Source organism: Pieris napi, chromosome 1 (genome assembly GCF_905475465.1).
Source record: "Pieris napi chromosome 1, ilPieNapi1.2, whole genome shotgun sequence".
In the NCBI taxonomy this organism is placed as follows: Eukaryota; Metazoa; Arthropoda; class Insecta; order Lepidoptera; family Pieridae; genus Pieris; species Pieris napi.
This window is the reverse complement of record NC_062234.1, coordinates 3,219,809-3,243,683: the sequence shown is the minus strand read 5'-3', so window position 1 is coordinate 3,243,683 and position 23,875 is coordinate 3,219,809. Positions and strand designations below refer to the sequence as shown.

The 23,875-nt window shown below is 33.4% G+C and overlaps 1 protein-coding gene across 2 annotated transcripts in view; it reads right to left on the bottom strand.

The window, feature by feature from the left end:
* Positions 1 to 23,875, bottom strand: part of LOC125052873 (serine/threonine-protein phosphatase 2A 56 kDa regulatory subunit gamma isoform-like) — a 38,436-nt gene that overhangs the window by 3,125 nt on the left and 11,436 nt on the right. For both annotated transcript variants that reach the window (XM_047653929.1, XM_047653924.1), the window contains exons 2-10: positions 21,131 to 21,311; positions 13,960 to 14,159; positions 8,353 to 8,556; positions 6,679 to 6,809; positions 3,620 to 3,737; positions 2,856 to 2,968; positions 2,033 to 2,195; positions 986 to 1,215; positions 457 to 571 (exon numbers count right to left, since the gene is read on the bottom strand). In XM_047653929.1, the coding sequence (XP_047509885.1) occupies positions 457 to 571; positions 986 to 1,215; positions 2,033 to 2,195; positions 2,856 to 2,968; positions 3,620 to 3,737; positions 6,679 to 6,809; positions 8,353 to 8,556; positions 13,960 to 14,159; positions 21,131 to 21,311 (1,455 nt within the window). The remainder of the gene's footprint in view (positions 1 to 456; positions 572 to 985; positions 1,216 to 2,032; positions 2,196 to 2,855; positions 2,969 to 3,619; positions 3,738 to 6,678; positions 6,810 to 8,352; positions 8,557 to 13,959; positions 14,160 to 21,130; positions 21,312 to 23,875) is intronic.

Sequence of the window (23,875 nt, the reverse complement as noted above, 5' to 3'; positions counted from 1 at the left end):
ATTGGTTACTGTAAATTATAAAGTTACTGTACTAATTATCCTATTCTATGCATCGTGTGACTCAGAAATTTATAATTTTGACGTCAAACTTCGTACGTAAATTATTATCTCCAAAACTATTAATAAAAGTTAACGTGACACGAAATTTCTTTTTATCCATTTTTTTAAACAAACTAAAGTTCCTTCACTCATAATACTATATCTCACAAACTAATAGACTAAAACTCATATTCATTTAATACTAGCAGCGCCATCTATGTGTCTACCTACGAACTTTTCATCTCACCGATTAGTATAATATTATATTGCAAATAAAATTGTACTGAGATTAGCGGCTAACTTAACGTCATTGTTGAATGGTGGCTAACTTAAGGATGAGTGTTATTCAGTTGCTAACTTCATTAGGGTTTTAGATTAGCGGCTATATTCACGTTTGTGGTAAAATAAATATCTCACCTCAGCATCAGGCGTGAGTGGTTCAGAGTCAAGCTGTCGACAGGCGGGGTTAGCCGCTGCGACAGCCTCCAACCGCTGCCATAGTTCTTCACGCTGCTGAAGACGTTCTGTCTCCCTGAAAAAAAAATTACTTGTATATAAATTTATTATAAAACTGATTTCAAAAAAAAATATACCTTCAAATATCTAACCAGGAACAGGAACATATGTCAATGTATGGAGTATTTAGATGTAAGCATTTGGATTCCCCAGACTGGGATTGATATATAATAAACCCGATATTGATGAAACTTCAACTTAGGAAGTTGAAACCATATTTAAATATATCTTAGTTTCGGTGAAATTTATGTACAAACATACCTACACTACATGTGCTTAGAAACCTAAAGCATCATCATACTCTAATCGTGTCTAAGATCACATATAAATCTTATAACCATTACTTTTAAAGTGTTAATAAAACTTTGGATCGTTCCTGTACGTAATTTTTAATAAATATATTTAAAATGATTAAAATATTAAAACTCACTTCTCTTTCTCCTGCTTGAATTGTTGCGTGCATTCATCAAAGAGTTTTTGGTTCATCTCCATGAAGAGCTTAAGGGCGTTGTAGACCAGGCCGTGGATTGTCTTGTTCCAATGAGACTTAGTATTGCAGTACAGCGACGGGAACATTATTGGCAGTATGTGAGTCGCGTTGTCCGATATTAGAGACATTATGTACTCATTGTTCCAGTAGTATAGTGCGCGTTCTGCGACCTGGAGACGAAAATATACTCTTATTAACGTCAAAAATATTAAATTTTACATATAAACTAGCTGACCTGGCAAACGTCGTTTTGTCAAGTATATTATTTCCAAAATGGCCAAAAAAATAAAAATGAAATGTTAGGGGTGGACAACCCTTACTTACTTTGACTTAACTTCAAACAAAGAGTTTTATTTAATTAAACATCCACCCAACAACCACAACCGAACTTAACTGTTGCCTTCTTTTATAATTTTTTTTTTCACCCATATCGCTGCTTTTTGAGTAAACATTTTAAACGAAAATAGCATACATTCACAATAAATGTTTTAATGACATTATAGTATTATAAACCAAAAGTGTATTAAGAACTTTAAACTTTTTACAAAGGAATTTTAAACCCTCAAAGATTGAGTTAAAATGTATAATGTAACGCAATAAATATAAAAATATATGAATTTAATAAAGTAATAAAAAAAATAATAATAATCTAATTACATCAGTGGCGCTACAACCTTTTTAGGTCTGGATCTCAGATTTCTGTATCTGTTTCTCTCTGGCATTGAGAGTGTCCATGGGCGGTAACTTAACATCAGGTGAGCCTCCTGCCCGTTTGCCACCTGTTCTATAAAAAAAGTCGGTTTCCTCACGATGTTTTCGTTCGAATGTTAAACACACAGAAAGAAAGTAAATTGGTGCACAGCCGGGGATCGAACCTACGACCTCAGGGATGAGAGTCACACGCTGATGCCACTAGGCCATAACTGCTCAGGAACATTTATTTAATAATTACCAAATAATTTTAATGCCTGAACCTACTAAACATACCTGAAAATGTGGGCTGGAAACGCACTTGGCCAATTGACGGAACAGCGGGTCCATTATTTTCTGGAACTCGGCTGGTTCTATCACGTCTAGGATTTCTTCCATCTCATTTAAGAACATCACCTCCTTTGGTGAATGTGTCTTCGGCCAGTATTTAAGTAATGCCCTAAAAACGGTTCATTTAATTTCACTGATATTAACAAAACAACAAAGAAATATTATTTAATTATTAGCCATTATGGAATGTGTCTGAAGAGTAGTATTTGTTTAATTTGGTAGTTTGCTGTTTAGCTGGATTAAATAAGGGAGCGTTCAAGTATTACGTAACGAATTTTTTGTCTGTTTGTAAAACGTTACGATGCGCAGCAGGGATTAAATTACGCGTTATTGTTTATATTATTTCGACTTTCCAGTACTTTACACCACATACCACCACCATTTTTAGGTCTGAAGAGTTACTGGGTGGTCACGAAACGTTTTACTATTGGGTACAGAAAAACGTTACGGCACGTTACTTGGGGGGGGGTCAATAATCTCCAAAAATTGCGTAACGTAATACTTGAGCGCTCCCTAAGCTGGCTCACGGATGCGTTACCAGCTTTTTATGTACACTTTTTGATGTGAAACATCTAAAAAAAGCTTTTGTTTGCATGGCGACAGGTCGCTACGGCATGTATCGCCTATACGATGTTATATATATACAAATATATGTTAACTTAGTCTATATTAATTTAAGTGTCACGAAATGGCGACAATACATCAATAGATATTCGAGTTTGTTAGTTTTAACGTAAAAGGAGAATATTACTGAAAAATTTAATCTTACCGAACAACGGGCTGGGTGAGTGACGGATCTTTCTCAAGGAACTGCACCACGCAGTAGGCCAGCTGTGGGTGGTAGACTGATAGAGATTTTGCCTTGTGCAGTGGGAGTAATACCTGGAATAGCACAATAAACATTCAGGCCTTCCTGTCGATTGATCCTTAATATATTTTGGAAATAGAGGTAACTGCGGACAATTCCCTGTCAGATGAGAATTAGTAGACGAAACGTGTACTCCATTTGATTTGACAACTCTATTTAGATAGGAGTTGACACTGGGAATGATTACGCAATTTTCCGTCTTTTGTTATAGCTGCTCATAGTTGTTTAGCTATCAGGGCGATCCTTTAAAAGGTAAGTATAGACTTAGCGGGAGAGAACTGTTCTTTAATTGTTAAGATAAGTTAATATTATATGCTGCAGTATGCTATTTACCTCTTAAAAGGTGTACAATTACTTTAATTGTTTTACGCAAACCTTTTTTAAATAAAAATAAATCACAATTTTTCTATACTGCATTTAATTAAGCTCAGCTCACGGCAAGCCAAAAGGTTAGCAAAAGGGTTTTTAAATTATTCTCTTGTCATTGACTATCTTGTGTTCAATAGTATTGCTTTTCTGGTAATAGAGATTTGAACTGGTCTACGCATCACATTTTAATTCGTATATCAAATCGTAATAGGTACTTCGCACGTAAATTTTTTTAAGAGCTCTGGGATTTAGGTTCTGGCGTTCTAAAATATGAAAGTACCTCAATCGTAACTTACCCTAAGCAAAAATTGTTTATGTTCTTCTTTGAGAGGCAACGCGAAGCCGTTTATAATTGATCCAAGTATTTCTAATAACTCAGCAATGCCGTTATGATGTTCCGTTTCATATATAAACCTGTAATATAAATAAAACATTAAATGCATATTGCAAGCTTGCACGTAAACTCTAAGTCAAATCAATATTGCGTTTTGCAATTATCAGTTTCTATATAGAAAAACAATTATGTAGTAAATTTAAAAATATACAGCAAACTGGACGTATACATTTAAATAAAACCTTTTTGAATACAAATAATTTATTAAAGATTCGAATTCATTACATTATTTACATAACTCTTGAATCTCTCTGTGCCCACGATTGCTAAGAAATACAGTAATCCCCCATATAACACGGTACCCCTATAACGCGTTTTCTTATAACGCGATATCCTCCCGTAGATTTCTCAAGATATATTTATGTATTATGAAATTTATAATGATGACAATTTTTAAACGCAAAAATATGTACTATTATCATTTATTTGGACTGATTATTCGAATATAAATTAACTATTTAATCTCCTAAAAAATAAAAAATGCATTATATTACTCCAAAATTCTACTACCTACGATTTATGAATACGGTAATGTTAAACGATGACGTGATGCCGACATAACCCTAACCTGGGTCAATATAATTTACATTCCATTTATTTGCATGTTAAAATCGAATAAAATCTGTATTTTAAATTGAAATGTTTGACACGCAATGAATGTAAAAACTCATTAACTAATGGGTGTATTCATAATAACCGCTGCAGCAATTGGTCACTAACGTTAAGTGAAAAAGATAAACTTTAAAATCATATAGAAAAGTACTTTTAACCAACCAAGTAACGACATATTAACATAGATTATAATCCAGATTTTTTGTTAACTTGGCTTTTTCTAATTATGGCCCACGAACGTTAAAAAACTTCGAACCCCGGCCTCGTGCCAAACGATTTTAAGGATATACCTACACTTAATGTGTCAGAAGTCCTATATCTATATTAATATTATAAAGGTGAAAGATTTGTATGTAAGTATGTTTGTAACGAATTGCCTCAAAAAGTCCTGGACCGATGTTAAAAATTCTTTCACCATTTGAATGCTACATTAGAGTCTGGCTAATGAAAGAAGATAATAGAATTATTTGAAAACTTTCGGATGGCAACACATAATGTCATTGAATTTCTTAGGTTAGTATGATTTATTGACTTGATACTTCATGCAATTACTCATTTTTATTTCTATTATATATTTTATCCGAATAGTTAACAGGTATAGATCCTGGAAGAGATCGCTCGAAAGCGATAAGGCCGCCAGTTGCTCTCCTTTTTATTTAATTATGTCAATTGTACTATATTAATGTATATGCAACGAAGTGTTAATAAATAAATAAATAGCCTAAACTTTGTTTTATTGATTTTTTGAATAAAGAATTTTGTTTTATTGAATAAAGTTGTGGTTTATAATAAATATAGTTTTAGTTTTCCAGGCAATGCTAGTCATTTTAAGTATCAATAGTAAAAGACTAAATACGTATTGTATTTAATTTCATAGAAATACAGTTACTATAAATGTAAAAAAGTAATAAAATAAAATCAAGTAAGTTTAATCCACAAAATATATCAAACTTTTAGGGATACCATACTATTTTTTTTTGAATTTGCCGCGCTTTTTCGTTATCTTCTTTCAATAGCCAGACTCATCACTAATTAATATGGGCTATTTTAATTGCAAGAAAAAATAAAGATCCCTACTAAAACAACAATAATGTTGTTGTAACCCAAGGTGTAAAAAATATACCTATAAAATATCTTTCATCGCATGCTCTGCGAAAACTATTAATGATAGAACAAAAAAATGTTCCACAATATTAAAGAACATATAAATATCTACGAAAAATGTTTAAAAAATAAATGTCCACCAGTGCGACGCCGGGACGGGCCACTAGTTTTCCTATAAAAGTTGTCAAAGAAATAGTTTAATTATTTTTATAAATTTTATTTTATTTTTGAAGTGAAACTTCTTTAGGCGCATGAGGGTAAATTTTTTACGGAACGTCACGAAGATGTGCAGCGTTTTTGTCGAATATTTTTTCTTTAATAAAGATGTGCTAGTATAATATTGTAACCATATTTATGGTGGTATTTATACATAATAACAACTAATTTTAGTTCTGGTTTTTAATCAGCCTAAGTATCATTCATTAATATGACTGGCAAAATTAAATTATGTGATTTGAGCAGCTTAATTACTCAATAATTAATTTACAAAGAAGTTTCACTTTTTGTTGTTGTTTTTATCCACACTGTTTTTGTTTCTTCTTGATTTTGCCGGTCGCGTGTTATATGGACGGCACAGCACTTCATATTTTTATATGCACGTCAATTTGTTTCTTATGTTTATCCTAACTTTGTGGTCCAAATAAAAAAAAAGGAAATTTATGCTGACCAGTAGCCTCACTGGATTATTGTTTAGTTGGTGTTTGGTACCAAATATCCACACATATATAACACTAGCAGACCGGCCAAGCGTTGCCGTGGCTAAGGTTTTTGTTATATTGCATAATACAAGTAAACTATTTAAAACGTTAGGAAAACACTAGTCATGGAGACCACCATGCTTTTTTTGGTGGTTATGCCATTTAATTGTACCTTATGTGAAACGTTGGTACTTTCAACACAGCGCCATCTGTTAGAAGTGTGACTATCAAATAATAAACAAATATTTTGCAATAACTTTATATTGCGGGTATAAATTGAGATGTAAGCTATCTTTTAAGTTAGATCAAACTGCACACGGTGTGCAAATTTAATTGAAATCGGTTCAGTAGTTTAGGAGTTCATTGCGGACAAACAACGTGACGCGTAATTTATATATATTAAGATGTTAGTTGTCAGAGCGCACCTTCAGCTAAATTAATATAGGACAAACGAGTCAGCAATGTCAGCGGTTGACCAATGTCATTATGCTTACTCATATTTTTGAATCAAACGCATTAGGTCAATATAATTGTTAACAGTTCTTACCTATAGAAAACATTGTTGATCTGTTTCCTTATATAGGCACGAAGAACTAGAAATTTTCCGTATATCCTATGTAGGGTAGTCTTGAGAAAGTCCCGCTCTCTTGGGTCCTCTGTGTCGAATAGTTCGAGGAGCTGTCGACAAAGTTATAATAATTGTATAAGCAAACCGAACAATAATAATGTCGAGGCATTGTAGTTTAATAATCATTATTAAATAACTGTCCTCGCGAACTTCGTTTAGCCATAGTATATGTTTTCTTAACTACCTTTTTAGTAAGGATATATGCTATGCTATAAAAATTGTTCGCTTTTCCGGAATAGTATATAAAATAAATAGATATTTTTCAAATTTCTCTCCATAAAAACATTCAGAGCTCAATGATTGATTTAAAAGAAAAATACTCCAGTTGTCGTTTAGCAACATATTTTAAGATTTATTTTTATATAGATATAGAAAAGGCGTAATTAACTTAGAAATTAATTAAATAACGTCTGTTCTTAACTCCTGATTGCGTCTTAATTCATTTGTTTTTTAAATGTGATGTCAAAAATGTGTAAAAATGATGTCTGTAAATGTGATACCGTACGAAATTGAACGACTCAGCACTATTAAAGAGTTTATATATCATATTCAATATTTATTCATATAAATATTGAATATCGGGATTGATATTATTACAGTATTTTAATTTAAAAAAAATATATATAAGTTAATTATAATATAATATCAATTGAATAAAGCACCTTTTGACATGATTTTAACATATTACTATTAGACATACAGTGTAAAGTGTAAACCATGAGTATAGAGTCAAAATTACTCGACTTTGGTTCTTTCAACCAAAGTCCTAGTCCAAACCCTTCTTTCCAACAAACCATATAACGAAAAAAAGATAAATACATAATAATCTCCCTTAAGCGTATAAACAGTTTAGTATAGTGTATTTATTATTGTTACTACATGTTGATGTACCTTTTGTATTAGCAATTTTCGTTCTTACAAAACAAATTAGCGATTTAAAAGGTGACACATAGATTTTTGGCTTCTTCTCGCCCGCTCTACGGCCTTGATAATTTCATTTTAAATATTGATGTTCATAACTGTACACAGTAAAAATATATGTAGACAAAATAATTTAGATTTGAAAACGGGAAATTTTTTGTGTCTTAACGTTCCTTCTACAGCATTCAAAAACAACACTTGTCGAACGGATATTAGTATCAATTAATAATAATTAACGGTTGATTACCCCCCATGCGCAAAAGACCATTGTAGATAACCACAAATTAATCACTCTATAGCTATATATATAATAGCTATCGTAATAGAAAAGTAACGCTACATTTTTATATGGTAAAGGTAAAAAGCGTCGTGCCCGAAATTGGAAAACGGGAGCATACATCTTTCGAATACTTTTAGTAAACTATAGAAATAGTATAGGTAGTCGATACTATCGCGCTGTCATATTAACCTAATACTTGACGAAACTAAGTTCGAAGTTGTATATTCAAACGCTGTGATTCCTCTATAGTTTAAAGATTCGAAACTATAAAATAATTATATTACGATTATATTGCTTTCTTTAATTTCAAATGAATTACTAATTTCTTATAGACTTTCGCACACATTTAACGCAATAATAAAATTATACTTTCGCAAAACAAATTTACTTACCTGCAAAACGAACTTTTGGTCAATATATTTCTTGGCTATATTTGGCTGGAAGTCTGGCGACTCAAGTAGTCGAAGGAACAGCTCGTAAACCAGTTGCAAATGGGGCCACGCCGCCTCCAGGGTCGGCTCGTCTTCTTCAGGGTCAAATTCCGCACCATTTGGGTTTGATGAGGGCGGCAATGTTCGGAACAAGTTGACTGCGAACTGTGGACAAAATAATGATTCTTTAAAATACACATGACAAAAACTGTATACATGGTATTCCCAATTTTATACGTAATTCGGCGATGACTAGAATTTAATATAAAAGTCTAAAACAATTAATATTAAATTCTCAATAATTTAAAGCATCATCATATTTTTATTTTTGCAGATTGCATATAATTGCTTAGTCACGCTGTTGCCAACCAGTGTTAAGTCGGAGAGGGCATTCTCAGCAGCTGGGTACATTGCAACGGACATTAGATGCCAGTTAGCAGATAGCACTTAATACACGTTGTTTTTTAAGAAGATACTCTCAAAAATACCTCTCAACTACTTATTAATCTCCTATACCTACTTTTGTTTTGTTTATGATCATGTTAGTAAAAGTGTTAATAGTTTAGTTAGTAATATTAAAGGATAAAGGCTTTTGATTTCAAATCACTATCACAAACAAGCAGTTTTAATCGTATTCAGTCATGTGGTTTTTTTAAACTAGACAAGATCACGAAAATTTCGAATTTACGATCTCGAGTCGGGATTGAATTCCCTAACTATGTGTGACCTTCAAGTAGTATTTTCAGGCACGAAGGTGTCCCTTTGTGGCTTTTGGTGGTTTTGTACTTATACGAATCCAGGCTGTACATTTTGCTCACTCAGGCTTTCTTAGTTTTATAAGCGTGGCGATTTCCTAAACCATCGGATTTACGCCCCAAAAGTATAGCCAGACGTAGGTACTCTCTGCAACTGTTACATTGCATTCATTCGTTACATAGCAATTAACAGTTCATTATTTAGCTTATATTCTATTGTTGTATGTAAGTGGTTAATATTGAGTTAAAATAAAATCCTCTATTATTTAAAGCACCCAGATGATACCGGAACCGTATGAGTACTGCTCATAGATTATTATTTATGTTTAAGGAATAATAAAAGTAAAAAATAATTATTTTCTGTAGTACTAGTACATTATACTTTAATGTCCAAGTATGTACCATGAATTTAAAAAAAAAATGGTAATTTTGATACAGAAACTGAGCAGGAAAAGAACCCAGAATGAACTATTACGTCCACTCATATCTCCTATATATACCATTGAGGAAATCAATCGTGTGATGTGCGACGACATGATGTGCCTATATTGAGCCCTATATCGGAATTTCATACAATTCCGGGATCAAATGGTGGTACCATTGGAAGAAACGTATCTAAAAATATTAATAATTATTATAAGAGAATAAAAGAATAAAAAATCTCCAGCGTCATTATTAAAGATATCTAGCAAATCGACATCACCATAACAAAAGACAATACTGGTGAACTTCGTATCACCTACAATTATTTCTGTAAAATGTGTTCAAACCTTAGTAACAATTTATGTACACTTTTAAATGCTTGACAACCAAGTGACAAAAAAAAAAACAAAACATCAAATGTTTTGAGGCTCGAAACTAATATATAAGAAACTTAAATTATGAATACATGTTCCTCATGTTCATGTGCTAAAAAAAACACCATTGAAACCATCCCTGAACTCCCACAAATATATCAAGATCAAAATTGGCCAAATCTGTATACGCAGTCAGCATTTATTTTTATATATCAAAAGATAAAAGCAATCCCTTTAAACATGCTGCGTAAAGTAATATCACATTTCTTAGAAAACCGCGCTGAATGTAAATGTGTCACAATTTTTACGACGAGCATTATTTTCTGACCTCTTTACTGGTCAAGCAAAACGATTTCTGTCACTACGGTATTTATTTATTAAAGTACCTACTAGTATAATCTATCTATATAAAATATAAGATAATGTTGTAAAAATAAAATTTATTAAAAAGTACATTTCCAAAATAGATAAGAAAAAATTTAACTTCTAGTTTGAGTTTTTAAGTAATTACTTATTTAATGATTCGGTGATTAGGTGCTTAAAATTATATACCTAGTAATAGTATATAGTGACTGACAGTATATATTACTTCCACTTTGATTCACTTTGATACTACGTGTTTGCGTGTTCACACAGTAAGTGCGTGCTACTATTTCGCCATGATCATTGTTGATAGAGAATGAACGTTTGTTTTCGTATATATTTTTATTGTTATTATAATTGATTGCTTTAGCATATGAAAAAACTTTATTTAATAATAATATTTATTTCAGCCTTATTTAGTTAACTAAAAAGTGAAATGCTATTTATTTGCATTTCACTTTTTAATTAATATTTTTATTGAAGTTCATACGTGTACATCGTGTAACCCGTAGGAATAATTTATATCTTGATTGAATATCTTTAAAAAAAATTATGCTTCCCTAGAGAAGTCCAAACCATAAATTTATCCGTGTAGAGTACTGCGGCACACAAAATGTACGTATTAAAATGCAAATATCACAATTTCTAATATCAAGGTAGAATTGAAGGTTAATGTATACTTAATTGCAATGCGACAATTTATTTCCCTAGGTTGTTTGCGTACTTTCAAACAAAATTTAGATTGCAAATAATGGATTAAAATAAAGAACCCACTTCTAAATAAAATAAAATTTTACTTATATTACCAACATTAGGTAAATGTATTAAACCATAGTAAATATATACGGGGTATAAAGATTATATTATGCTATTTTTTAAGTCGGTACCAAGTCCATAATGGATTTCATTGACTTTTTAAGACGGTCCTTATATAGATAGGTTAAAGTTCGTAGTCATTGATTATACCCTAATATGGGTGCCTGACACCCTGATACCCTGACATCTTGAACATACCGATCGGTCCACGGACATTGGAGATATGCTCCTTCGGATTTTTAAGTTGGTTTGGAATACCAGTTTGTTAAAAATTTTCATAATTCAATGTTATAGAAAACTATGGTTTTCCTTTTTATTTTAAAAAGACGGGAAAGTTAATTCTACGATTCAGAAACTTCAGATTAATTAAGTCATCTATCTAATGTATACAATTCTCGTGTGTTTGAAATTAAACTTCTCCGAAATGGCTTGACCGATTTTCGTGAAATTTTGTGTGCTTATCGGTGAGGTCTGCAAATCAGACAACATCTATTTTTCATCCCACTTAATTTTTTATTTATTTATGTATAATAATTTTATTTTTTAGACATCATTTTTTTTTTCAATTTCTTTATTATACAGCATACAAAAATACATACAACCCTTAATGCTCACCCCTCTACGATCAACTCCTATATTTTATTATAGTAGATAGTTATTTTTATAGAACTCAAAAAATGATTTCTAGAAATAATATACATGGCAAAACAACGTTTGCCGGGTCAACTAGTACTATATAAAAACATACAATTCAACTCATCGCGGCATTTACACCAAAACAAGAAATTGCAATACAGTGGTACCTTGACATACGGTTACATATAGTTTAATTCGTACCGTAACCTTGCTCGTATGTCGTATCTCAAAGTAATTTCCCCCATTTAAATTAATTGAAATACCCTTAATCCGTTCCAGTACCCAAAACACCAACTCAGTTGTTTTTATGAAGTGTTTATGAATAAGAAAATGATTTCACTCTTTAATTCAATAGACATATTCATAGTCATAAAAATAAATCTAATACTCTATTGACTGTTGTGGTCTCTGGCAGAATGACCAACGCTGTGGAACACGTCTGCTCCACATCATAACGCTGAGCCAGGGCCAGTTACAATCACAACACACACATATTAACACACTTAAAATGTACTTTATTCCTTTTTTTTTATATTGTTTTTGTTATTTTTAATTTTTTTATTATTATTTTGTGTGTAAGTAATAAATGTTATGTATACGTCTAATATTGTAAATGTACAAAAGCAAAAAACGCGAACCGAACATATCAAAAGTCTGAGGTGGGAGTAGTGTGTACTCGTACATTAGGGAACTCGTATATCGAGGTACGACTGTAGGTATATACAAAGACTGTAGACTGAGGAAGGAATAATAAAAATCAAGTTAGTCATAAAACCCTGACATTCGAATTGACCTAGTCAGTTTTGTCTCTCTAGGGATTACTACAGAACGGCCTTGACAAACAATTCCATCGATTAATGTTTATTATTTATTTACACTTCGTTGCATTACAATATAAAAAATTTACATAGTTAAATGTAAAGGAGGGCAACTGGCGGCCTTATCGCTTTCGAGCGATCTCTTCCAGGCAACCACTGTGAGAAAAAAAATGTATTAAGTTAGATAAGGTAGGCAAGAAGTGTAAAAATACATATTACATATAGTTATTATAAAAAAAACGTGTGGCACTTGAGGAATGCCGCGGTAAAGCTATTGCATAGCATTTTTTATCAACGTATGCAGTATTTGTTTTTCTTAGATATTAATTCAAGTTTTAACTTTGATAATATTTCAATCTACCACTCTTAACACCGCGTACCGGCTGCACCGGCCGCGCTCATGCTCACCTATATTACGTCATCGTGTGTAAGGTTTTTTTCGTTACGGAATTTCTTGATTCGGTCGCCGCGCTCAAAGCCCGCGATAAAATCTATGCAATAGCTTAAAAACTAAACAGTAACAAAAATCCAACTAAACCAGTAAAGGATACATGAAATATAAAAAGTAAAAAGTGTACATAGTGAGTCATGTTATACATAGACTAACGCCATTTGCGTGAAAATAACCTTTAATCGCGACAAAAGGAGTAAGACGTGACAATTATCAGTGTGCTAATGCTGTTGTGAATTATGCTAGATAGCTAGTGGTTTAAATTTCACAGCGTTACAATATTTCTATTCGAGAGAGATTTGGCTTTATTACATTTAAATAGCAAATTCCCCGGGTCTTTTTAGCACGTTGGTGCAGAAATTTAAGTATTCAAAGGTGCTTTATAGTGACGCACTGATCATGATTCGATAGCTGATACGGTAATAAAAACAGTTTAAGAAATGGCATGTCCTGAGACCTATGCAGATGAAGAAGAATTCGAGAGAAGACCTACCATATTAAATAAATAATAATAATAAAAACTATATTTATGACAAAAGGGTTGTGACAAAATTCATATATCGCTAGTCCCCACACTAGGACCCTGTGTTGTGGGTAACTAGAAAATAATTATTCCGTGGTACATGGTACATGTTTAAAACAGTTTAAAAAAATAAAAATAATAATAAATTTAGTGTTACAAATTAAGAATGAGTGAATGAGTGAGTGTGCGAATGGGTGTGTATGCGCATGTATTTGAGAGTGTACGTGAAAGTTGTTATGATCATGCACTGTGTCTGTGTTAGTTTTTGAAACCTCAAAGTCATACCAAGTACGCAGTAAGGCCTCTGTAGATTCGAAATTCAATTTGGCTAGTGTAATTTCTATGTGATTTGCGAGTTTGTATCGGGATAGTTTAACAGGTACCTACAGTAATTTTACAAGTTACCTACCATATTAACAGCCTCTGGGTATATAGCCTCTGTGATGACGTCACGCTGTGAGGTGATGTACTCCACCATTTCCAGCAGCGCACCCCGCTTGACCTCCTTCCATTTGAGGTCCGACAGAGGCTCGTCTGCAAAGTCGAACAATAGACAGCATTGCCGAATCTTCTGCACGAACAACTGTTCACGCTCCGCTGCTGGGGCATCTGCAGATTGAGAAATCGTAATGAGATATAGACATACATTTCGATTTGTAAAAACTAAAGAAAACTTTCCTGAAATATTGGGCGTCACCACTAAACAATAATAGATCTAAATACACCATTAAAATGTCGCGGGAAAAACACGATGTTTATGTTTGAAGCCGAAACAGTTAATTGTTGAGTTAAACACATCAATTAAGGTGTGATCTACCGAATCCCGGGCTCAGTATAACTCCCGTATGTCACAAACGTATTTTTGACAAACCTATGTCATAGGTTAAGAATAATCTTCTAATATAAAATTCTCATGTCACAGTCGTGTCACAATGTTCGGTCCTATACTCCTCCGAAACGACTTGACCGATTCTTATGAATTTTTCTATGCATATTCAATAAGTCTGAGAATCGGCTACTATCTGTCTTTCAAACCCCTTAGTTTGTGTTGTGTTTGTGTGTTTAAACAAAACATTTTGTTTTTATTTTTTTATGATACAAAAATACCTACAACCCCTAAATTTCACCCCTCTACGATCAACCCCTATTTTTTATTATAGTAGATAGTGGTTTTTATTGAACTAAAAAAATGTTTCCTTGAAATAATATACATGGCAAAACAACGTTTGCCGGGTCATCTGGTAACATATAATTTCTCACTAACAATAAAGTTATTACATATAACGAAAAAGTACATATTCTCCACGTATAAAGCCTAAAAACGAGCATTAATATGTTTGGATACAAATTTATAAACACAAATTGCACGACAACTTGAACTTGAACAATCCTTAGGGAACTAGGGAATGGAGTCGTTGAAAGATATGTCTGGATACGTTTGCCGTAAACAGCATTTTATGCTCCAGTATTTTAATTAATAAACTATCAATATGATACGCAAATATATTCATATTTATCTTGATCTTAACTTCGTACACGAAACAAAATCTTAGAATCAATAAATATAAGTTTCCTGCGGCATATACTGTAATGAAATGTAAACAAAATAGTATATCGTCTGGTATTTAAAAAATGTAAATCACGAGGACTTTACCGATATTACACAATACATAGGATAACTGTTAACCAAGGTCGTTTATTGTAGTTTATGTATGTTTAACATTCATTAGTTCCCATGGTATTATACATGTATAGACACAGCGGTCACCAGTCGACAATGGGTCGATATAATTCTGCGGCCTTTTCGCCATTTGCCTGCTTGCGACGACATTACCAGCGAACGAGTTTACGGATGCTCTTTTAGACACACCTTAAGTAAAATTGCTTTAAGGCGTAGCCACTGTGATGTCTATTACGTCTAATATAAAAATAATCAAATCGCATTAAAATAAACACAACGTTCTAATAATTTCAGCCGGTTTCTATATTCTCCAATGTGAACGAACCTTTCAGCAGTGCCAGTTGCACCATTAAATTCTCCCTCTCACCATTAGTAGTGATCGGACGCTCGGGTGACACGGTCGTTGTGGTAGTAGTGGCAACGTTGGGAGTGGACGTAACAGGTAGCGGCGGCGGCGGCGAGCGCGCGTCCGGCGGTGAGCGCGCGTCCGGCGGCGACGGCGCCTTGGGCTGCTGCCCCTGAGCCTCCATACCGAAAAGCGCAATTCGAAACGCCCGGGCTACGTCAGATACGCTCTCGGATCGCTTAGTCGTCTGGCTCGCGACCAGATCCAATCCAGAGTGGAACGAGGGGGACTTGGGTATACCGAGTGGCGAGACTGCACGTCGCGGTTTGCTATCAGCGGCGGCGAACATAGCGCGGGAGGGCGCGCGAACAGCCGGTCTGGTGTGGACCATCGCAAGCGGCGGCCGGCAGCGGCATCCGAGCGGGAGCCGGCGGCGCCGGGCGGAACAAGCTGCGGGGGCGGCCGGACTGAATCTACAAACGTCCGACGGCCGCCCGCCCGCCACGCCACTGCGCGCGCACCCCGCCCCGGCTCCCTTGCTGCCTTCACGCAATCTATACGTGCTAGGGTTCGGTACCAACTACTTATCATTCATATTAAACATGCCTAATTCAACTTCAACGGCAGAATTAAAATATGTTTCACTATAGCAATATAGAAGCAACTTGCATATAACAAGTAGCGGTTTTAATAGCGGAAATCAACATGATTGGAAAATATTGATATTGTAACACAGGACGCGAAGTATCCGTTCCATTTTCATGACCTAATAAATATCGTACGTCAATCCCGAAAGGTTGTATCCATATTGTCAGCTAACATTGATCGATCCAATATGTTTTGATATTGAGGTTATTTTTAGAAGTTGCGGATAGCTGTTGTTACGTTAAAGGATTTTATTAAAAATTCAATTTATGTAAATAATTATAATGCCTTGCAAAAAAGGTTATTTGTATACACAGGCTATGCGGTAAAGATATGAAGATGTAGTACTATCAGAACTTTCGTGTCCCCCTTGTCAAGCGACCGATCGATTTGCACTTTAATTTGTTGAGTCACGACACGTGTTCAAAAAAATCGCAGGTGAAAGGGTGCGTACTCCATTTTAATAATTGGATTCATTTGGAAGAGCGCCAGAAATTGGGAGTCCAAAATTTGGATAAGAAACAATAAAAGTCGGACCTTTTCTTAATTTATTAGTAAGTATCTCATAAGATGTTATTATGCTGGATAGAAATGCTGGTAATTGGAATATGTTGTGTGTTTCAAGAAAAGCACGTCGGATCCTTATAGAAAACTATCTAATACATATATATATATATATAATTCTTCTGTGAGTGTGTATGTCACTGAACTTCTCTCAAACGACTGGACCGATTTTAATGAATTTTTTTGTGTGTGTTCAAGGCGATCTGGGAATGGTTTAGATTCACAAATCAGCCCGGCAGGTGGCGCTGCAGTCGGTACTTTCATACTTTAATATCCTAATAGCTTGAAATATCATGCAGGACAACGTCTGTGGGGTCCACTAGTACATATATAAAATTCTCGTGTCACAATGTTCGTTCCCATACTTCTCCGAAACGGCTCGACCGATTGTTATGATTTTTTTAATGCATATTCAGTAAATGTTAAGGGTGGTCCCACCCCCAAAATTTTCATTTTTATTTTTAAGACAAAACTTTTTGTTTTTATTTTTTTATGATCCAGCATACAAAAATACATACGTATACAAATACAACCAGTAACTATCACTCCTCTACGATCAACCCCTATTTTTTATTATAGTAGATACATAGTTATTTTTATTGAACTAAAAAAATGTTTCCTAGAAATAATATACATAGCAAAACGACGTTTGCCGGGTTAGCTAGTTTCATTATAAATTACTTGAAATGGGATCCATAACAGAAAGCATTAAGTTAAATTACAAGCTTTGTGCCGAAGACGCTTTGATGGTCGAGTGAAATAGATTCGAAAGGTCAACGCATAATTGAGATAAGGGGCAGAATTAGCGACCTGTTGATGATTAAATTAAGGCACTTAGTTCTCATAAGATATAACGAATTATTATGATTATCTCATATTCAAAAAATTGTTACGCCATGGCTATAAAAATATTTATTCACCTTCCTAGAAGTTATAGATCACTGCCGTGTAATTATTTCAAGGGGAAGGTGATAAAGTTTTTAAAGTCAAGGTGCTTTTATAGCGTGGGCAAATATTTGGCCCATAAGTTTGACAACAATTAATTATAAATAGCTTGATCTATTATTATGACAGATGTTCTTATTATATGACTTAATGAAAATTAATGTGACATTTGCGTGCCTATTTTTGTGTGGCTGATTGTGCGGATTTTTATAATTGATCGATGATTTTATAAATGTACCACTTTCTTGCAAAGAAATGATTTATTATTAATATTGCTTAATTAATAGGTCCGTTTGTGCATTCACAACCGTTTATATTACGCAAACTTTATATATATGTAGTATCTATCATGATGATCGAATCTAAATGTATACGATTTATAAATCTCCTAATAAACTAGTTACAACTCGTAACAATACCAATATACTATTATTATGCAATATATTTGAAGAAAATAATTATATCATATTCATTAATTACAGTGTTAACTCCATGTAACGTCCCTTGATTTAAAGTCCCTAAAGCGTCGTAATCACTCGGCTTTGGTTGGTTTAACTTATCTTCCATACAATGACACACTCTACATAGCATACCTAATCCTCACCCTCAATAACGACAATTAAATAATACAAAGTACTTTTTAATTTGCCAAAATTAGTTAAAACTGCGGAACGGTCTACGTTCTTTTGTCGCTTTATTGTCCTATCCCGTAATAAACTCAACTTACTCAACATACATTTTTATGTAATTACTAACACTAGTCTGAAATAAACTTTTCTTCTTATACAGATTTTTCTTCTTTCTATTTAAAGACAACTCTTTGTACCGCCAAAATATGCTCGAACCCTTGAGTGTCGTTGTATAGAGTTTACAGTGTATTTCTATTAGTAAGTTGGGGCATTTTAAAAGTGCGGCCAATTTGTTATAAACAACGGACGGAGAGGGGTGCTTCGAAACTAAAACTTATCGAGTTAACAAAATAGTAGAAAAGTGGCGCTACAACCGTTTAGGTTTGGGTCTCAGATTTCTGTATTTGTTTAGTGATTATTAGTTTTTTCTAATAGGCAAGTCAGGTGATCAGCCTTCCATGCCTAACGCACGCCGTCGACGTTCTAGGTCTAAGGCATGGTTGTTTCCTCACGATGTTTTTCTTCACCGAACGAACAAGTGTTAAATGCGTACATAGACAAAAACTCCATTTGTCCATCCGAGGTCAAACCTACGATTTTAGGGTCGGAGCAGAAGCTGCGTAGTCCAACAATGCTCAAAATAGTAAATAAAATCTATACATAAAATATTTTTATTTGATAACGCGCAACATGTTTTTTTTTACAAAAAAAAAATTTAACATTATATATGTTGTTCTTAAACAAGAGTCAGAGAAGAATCTTAATATGAGACAGAATTTTTATCCTGACGAAAACGGTAAATGAATGTTGAGCATAACGCAAGATAGTTCATTTTCATTAATGTAACGAAAAAAAGAATTGAAGATGAAGATTCAAGACTGATTATAAGTATTGGTTAACTTAAAGGCACAGTGATAATTAGTATTTAAAACCTACCATTGGAACGGTATTTCTAATAGTAGTCGAAGATAAGAAACATGAAGCATATAGTAGCTACAATAGGATTTTGCCCGTGTAAGGCCATTCGTACACGCTTCATAATAAGACGTATTTACGAAATAATATAATCGTGCAAATTTTGCTGGATTAAATCAAGCTACGTCTGGGTTAAGGTCATATAGACGAGTTAAAGTTAATGCACATTGAAAGCGCTCTAAGGGAGAGGAAACGGAAGTCGACACAAAGAGTAGAATGCCGAGCGAAAAGCCGGAACGCATGCCACTTTACAAAACGATGCTAGACTATTGGAAGTTCTGCAGTACCTTGTACCTACTTGTAGCTTGTTTTCAGTTAAATAAAAGGTACAAACGCAATGTCTGATTTTAGTTAATTTTAATTTTATTATTATTTAAGATATCATGTGGAACATGGTGTAATGGTTGCAACACCTTATAAAAGTTGTGTAAAACAAAAAACTTGGCGATTAAAATGAGTGGCGGAGAGTTTATTGCCAGTTCTTCTCTTCAGTACATTGCGTTATCTATATGCATAAATGATTTTGACTTTAAGGTACATTTTAGGGTAAGATATAGTCGAGATGTACCCCAACCACTACAAAAATGAATCACGCTCAAGGCCAAATATTTTTAATTAGAACACTATTATCTTTAATATATGTATTATTATGATTTTAATTTATTATTATATTATAATAGTATTTCAAATGTATATTTTAAAATTATAACGTATTATTATATCTATGTGTTCGAGGATGTAAACCGTGATAATGTGTTTAATAAATATTTGTTTTCTAATGGTTTATGTGAAGATACAACTATATTATTTTATCGTACGTATGTAGATAGGAATAGATTATCTTAACGATAAAATAATTGAGGCAAATTTCGGCATTTAGATATGTAAATCTTCAGCCTTTCTTGGATGAACAGCCACATAATTCTAATGATTTTTTATTATACTTGCTTTGTTGTGTTTATACAAAACTTCAACAATTTTTTATTTAAATAATAAGTAATATTAATTCATTAAAAATCAGTCTGTAATTTTTTTCATGTAGGAAAAATCCGTGTTTCTCATTTACGCCTAAACGTCTGAACATATTCGGAAGACCTGGAATACAGTCCAGACTTATGGAACTCACGTATGTAAAATTCACTTTTTACGTATTCGACGACTAAGTTTCAACTCTGAATTCTACCCCTAATGTGACTCCATGGAGTGCATAATAAGAACATGCGAATGAAGTTACGAGTTGCTCATTAAATATTAAATTTCACGCCTTCTAAATATCATTCTCACTCAATTCAGTATACGTATTGTCTTTGTATTATTTTCACTTTACTTTTTTATGTGACGGTCGGCAAACAAGCCGGCGGGTCACTTTGGATAACCACCACGCCCATGGACCTTTGAGTGAATGGTACGCTCTTTGAAGGCCTCTAAGTCGTATCGATTCGGAAATACCGCTACTGGTAGGTGGTACCATAAAGAGGTGGTCCGCGGCAGACTGTCTCAAAAAGCGTAATGTTGTGGAGGGCCAGGCGTCGAGGTAAAAAGGATGGAATTCTCTTCTCTATGACATTACTCATTACCTATACCTATATTTTTTTTTAATTATATAATTTTCCCAATATCCCCGACTCTTGTGGTACGGGACCTTATTTTATACATATATTTTGTACAAACATATATATACATACATAAATTAAGAAATTTCCTAATATATATATCCATATATACAAATAAACCTATATTGCCATTTAAATAATTTGTAAAAAAAACAAATAAAAGTAATACAATGTTGCGTTACCTCTAATAGAAGGTAATTTCACTAATTCCTGTTCCTTATTATTTTGAACGTTGAACCTACTGGAGCCATGTCGTTTGGGCTGGCCATTCCAACCTGGAGGAATTGGACCATCAGCCGCGCGTGGGACTATAGTGGCTGGAGGTGGTGGACGGTTTGCGAGTGATTGCTTCTCTGGGTGACTCTGAAAAGACACGAAACATTAACTGAGACTTTACTATAATAACAAAAATATAATTAACCTTAGTTGTGCGTTTTTTTCAGTATTGTTAATAGAAAAAAAGAAGCTAGCTAAAAGACATTTATTCAAATAACAGATTTAACTCCTAAAAATAATTCGGGTAGTGGATTGACGTTAAATTTGCGTTTAATCTGTTATGTTAGTCAAGAATCTCCAAAAATTCCGTGACGTAATACTTCAACGCTCCCTAAGATGATTGTCAAAATGTTGACGATGATGAAATAAAATAATTTACAAACGGTAGTTGGTCCCTTGTTTGGTATATCTATTATCATAAGCCTTGTTGTAGCCTTGTACATGTTGCTATATATAACGTTTGTATGTTACTAAAATCAACAAAAAAATAGAGAAATACTTTGTAAATTAATTACAATACGAATATATTAAAGAACGACCTAATTAATAAACAATGTAAACGAATAATGTGTACAAAAATTGGGGTAAATTTGTCGAATCACAATCCAATTTTTTTTCTATATATTTGTATCACTCGGCAATGGTGTACCATGCTATGTGGTGGCGCACGCTCTTTAACCCCATAGAAATTAATTAAAACATGATGTTTAGTGAAATGAATGAAAGGTACAGATTTTTGGCTTTAACCTTTTATTTTTTTATATTGTTGGGAAATCAATTTACTGACCCCCGCGCCGGGGCAACGATTTAAAAGTGACGCAGGGAGTGTGGCTTTAACCTAACCTAACCTGATCACAAACGCCACTTAAAGTAAGTCACTGGGACCCTGGGAACTGAGACAATATCATTTACATCATGCATAAAATATCATCAGTTTTAAAAAAATAAAAGGGGTTCAAAGCTACGCGCTTCCTTAATATTACTTGGGGTACTACATACAAATCGTAAAGAATGATAGAAAAAATATTAAACGATAATCTAAAAAACATTAAACATCACATCTAGAAAACATCAATTGCCTAACCTTTGGTATTATGTATTTCTCAGCTTAAACTATTAAATTATAAATATATATATATGACACTTGACAGAACTCAAAGTATCTATTATCCTTTATAAGTGCCGCTGACGTCCTGAGCAATTTATCAGTAAAGCAAAGCCAATCATATCTGGGAGCGATGCCAAGAGAAATATATAGGTCATCTTATGCACGTGGGTGGCTCTCAATGTCAATGATAACCAAATTGATCTTATGTCAGTAGAAAACAAAGGAAACGCGCGATTATGGCAACATGTTTTAATAAGTCCTAAAACAAAATACCAGAAAATATATAAAAAAATATCAATTATTATTGCAAATCTGTAATATTTAACACTTGAATAAAGTTCGTGTTCTAATTTAATATAAATTTTGCGAGTTCGCTAAAAAAGCTATTTGTTGAGTAAGACGTCGGTCGAAATGAATGCATTTTATAAAATATTCCGTAGGTATGTTATAAATATGCAGTTAGCATTATGTCCTACTAAACTCATGATCAAAAGTAGCGCGTTTTACCTGATAGGTGTCATTTAAATAGCGGACCCTCTAATGATAATGTCTTCATGTATCTGCTCTAGTTTGCTTCTTTTTAAACGCTTTAAACCAACTGTTATCAAACTGTGCCACAATATGATGGCTTCTATCGATTTCAGAAAAGCAATTAACGCCAGGCTTCGGCAAATAATATTATCTTCAACAACTAACATTTTTTAATTAAATTCAGACACGTGTGTAACCGTATAGTGCGGCAACAAACTAATACTTAAAGAACTATGAATTATTTTACCTCAACCAACGTTTAATACGGACTTTAGTAAGGACCTTTATCACTAAGAATAAAAATTTCAAATAAAATCTGCAAAATTGCAAAAATCATAAAACTGGAACTCTTAAGTAACATTGTTATTGGGTACTTCCATCATTCCTTGCCATTCCTCAATGATCGGAATGAAATAAATTTATGTCTATTTTTAGAAAGACATCAAGAATTCTTTACGTCCGCCACAGCGCCGCTTCGCTGCCATCCTTGAATGTCAAATGTTTACTTATTCAGCTTCTCTTTTAGTGACAAAGAAACAAGATCTAGTATTAATCGAACTAGACTAGATTTAAAAATCGATGTTATGCGTGTACTACTTTTGGAAAAAATTTAATCAATTAATGATTATTTTCGTGAAACATTATAATTAATAATAATGTGATAACGTAATAATATATGTTAATAGTGTGATGATGTTGTGATAAAATAATATAAGAACTGACTATAATGACTCATAATGTAATTGTAACTTCGATTTTACCGTTTAAGACAAATTTGCACGCCACGTGTGGCAGAATACGCGAACTTTAGATTGTACCACCATAACATTCTTGTACAATATTCTTGAAAATAAATTATTATTATTATTAGTAAAAATTGTGATATATGTGGTCTGGCTTATTGGCGAAAACAACCATTACAAACTTAATTAAAAGTTGATGAGAAATATAATGAAGACCTTTAATTCCGTCTTAAAGATGAAGAAGGTAATTCGGTAAAATTAATTTGAGA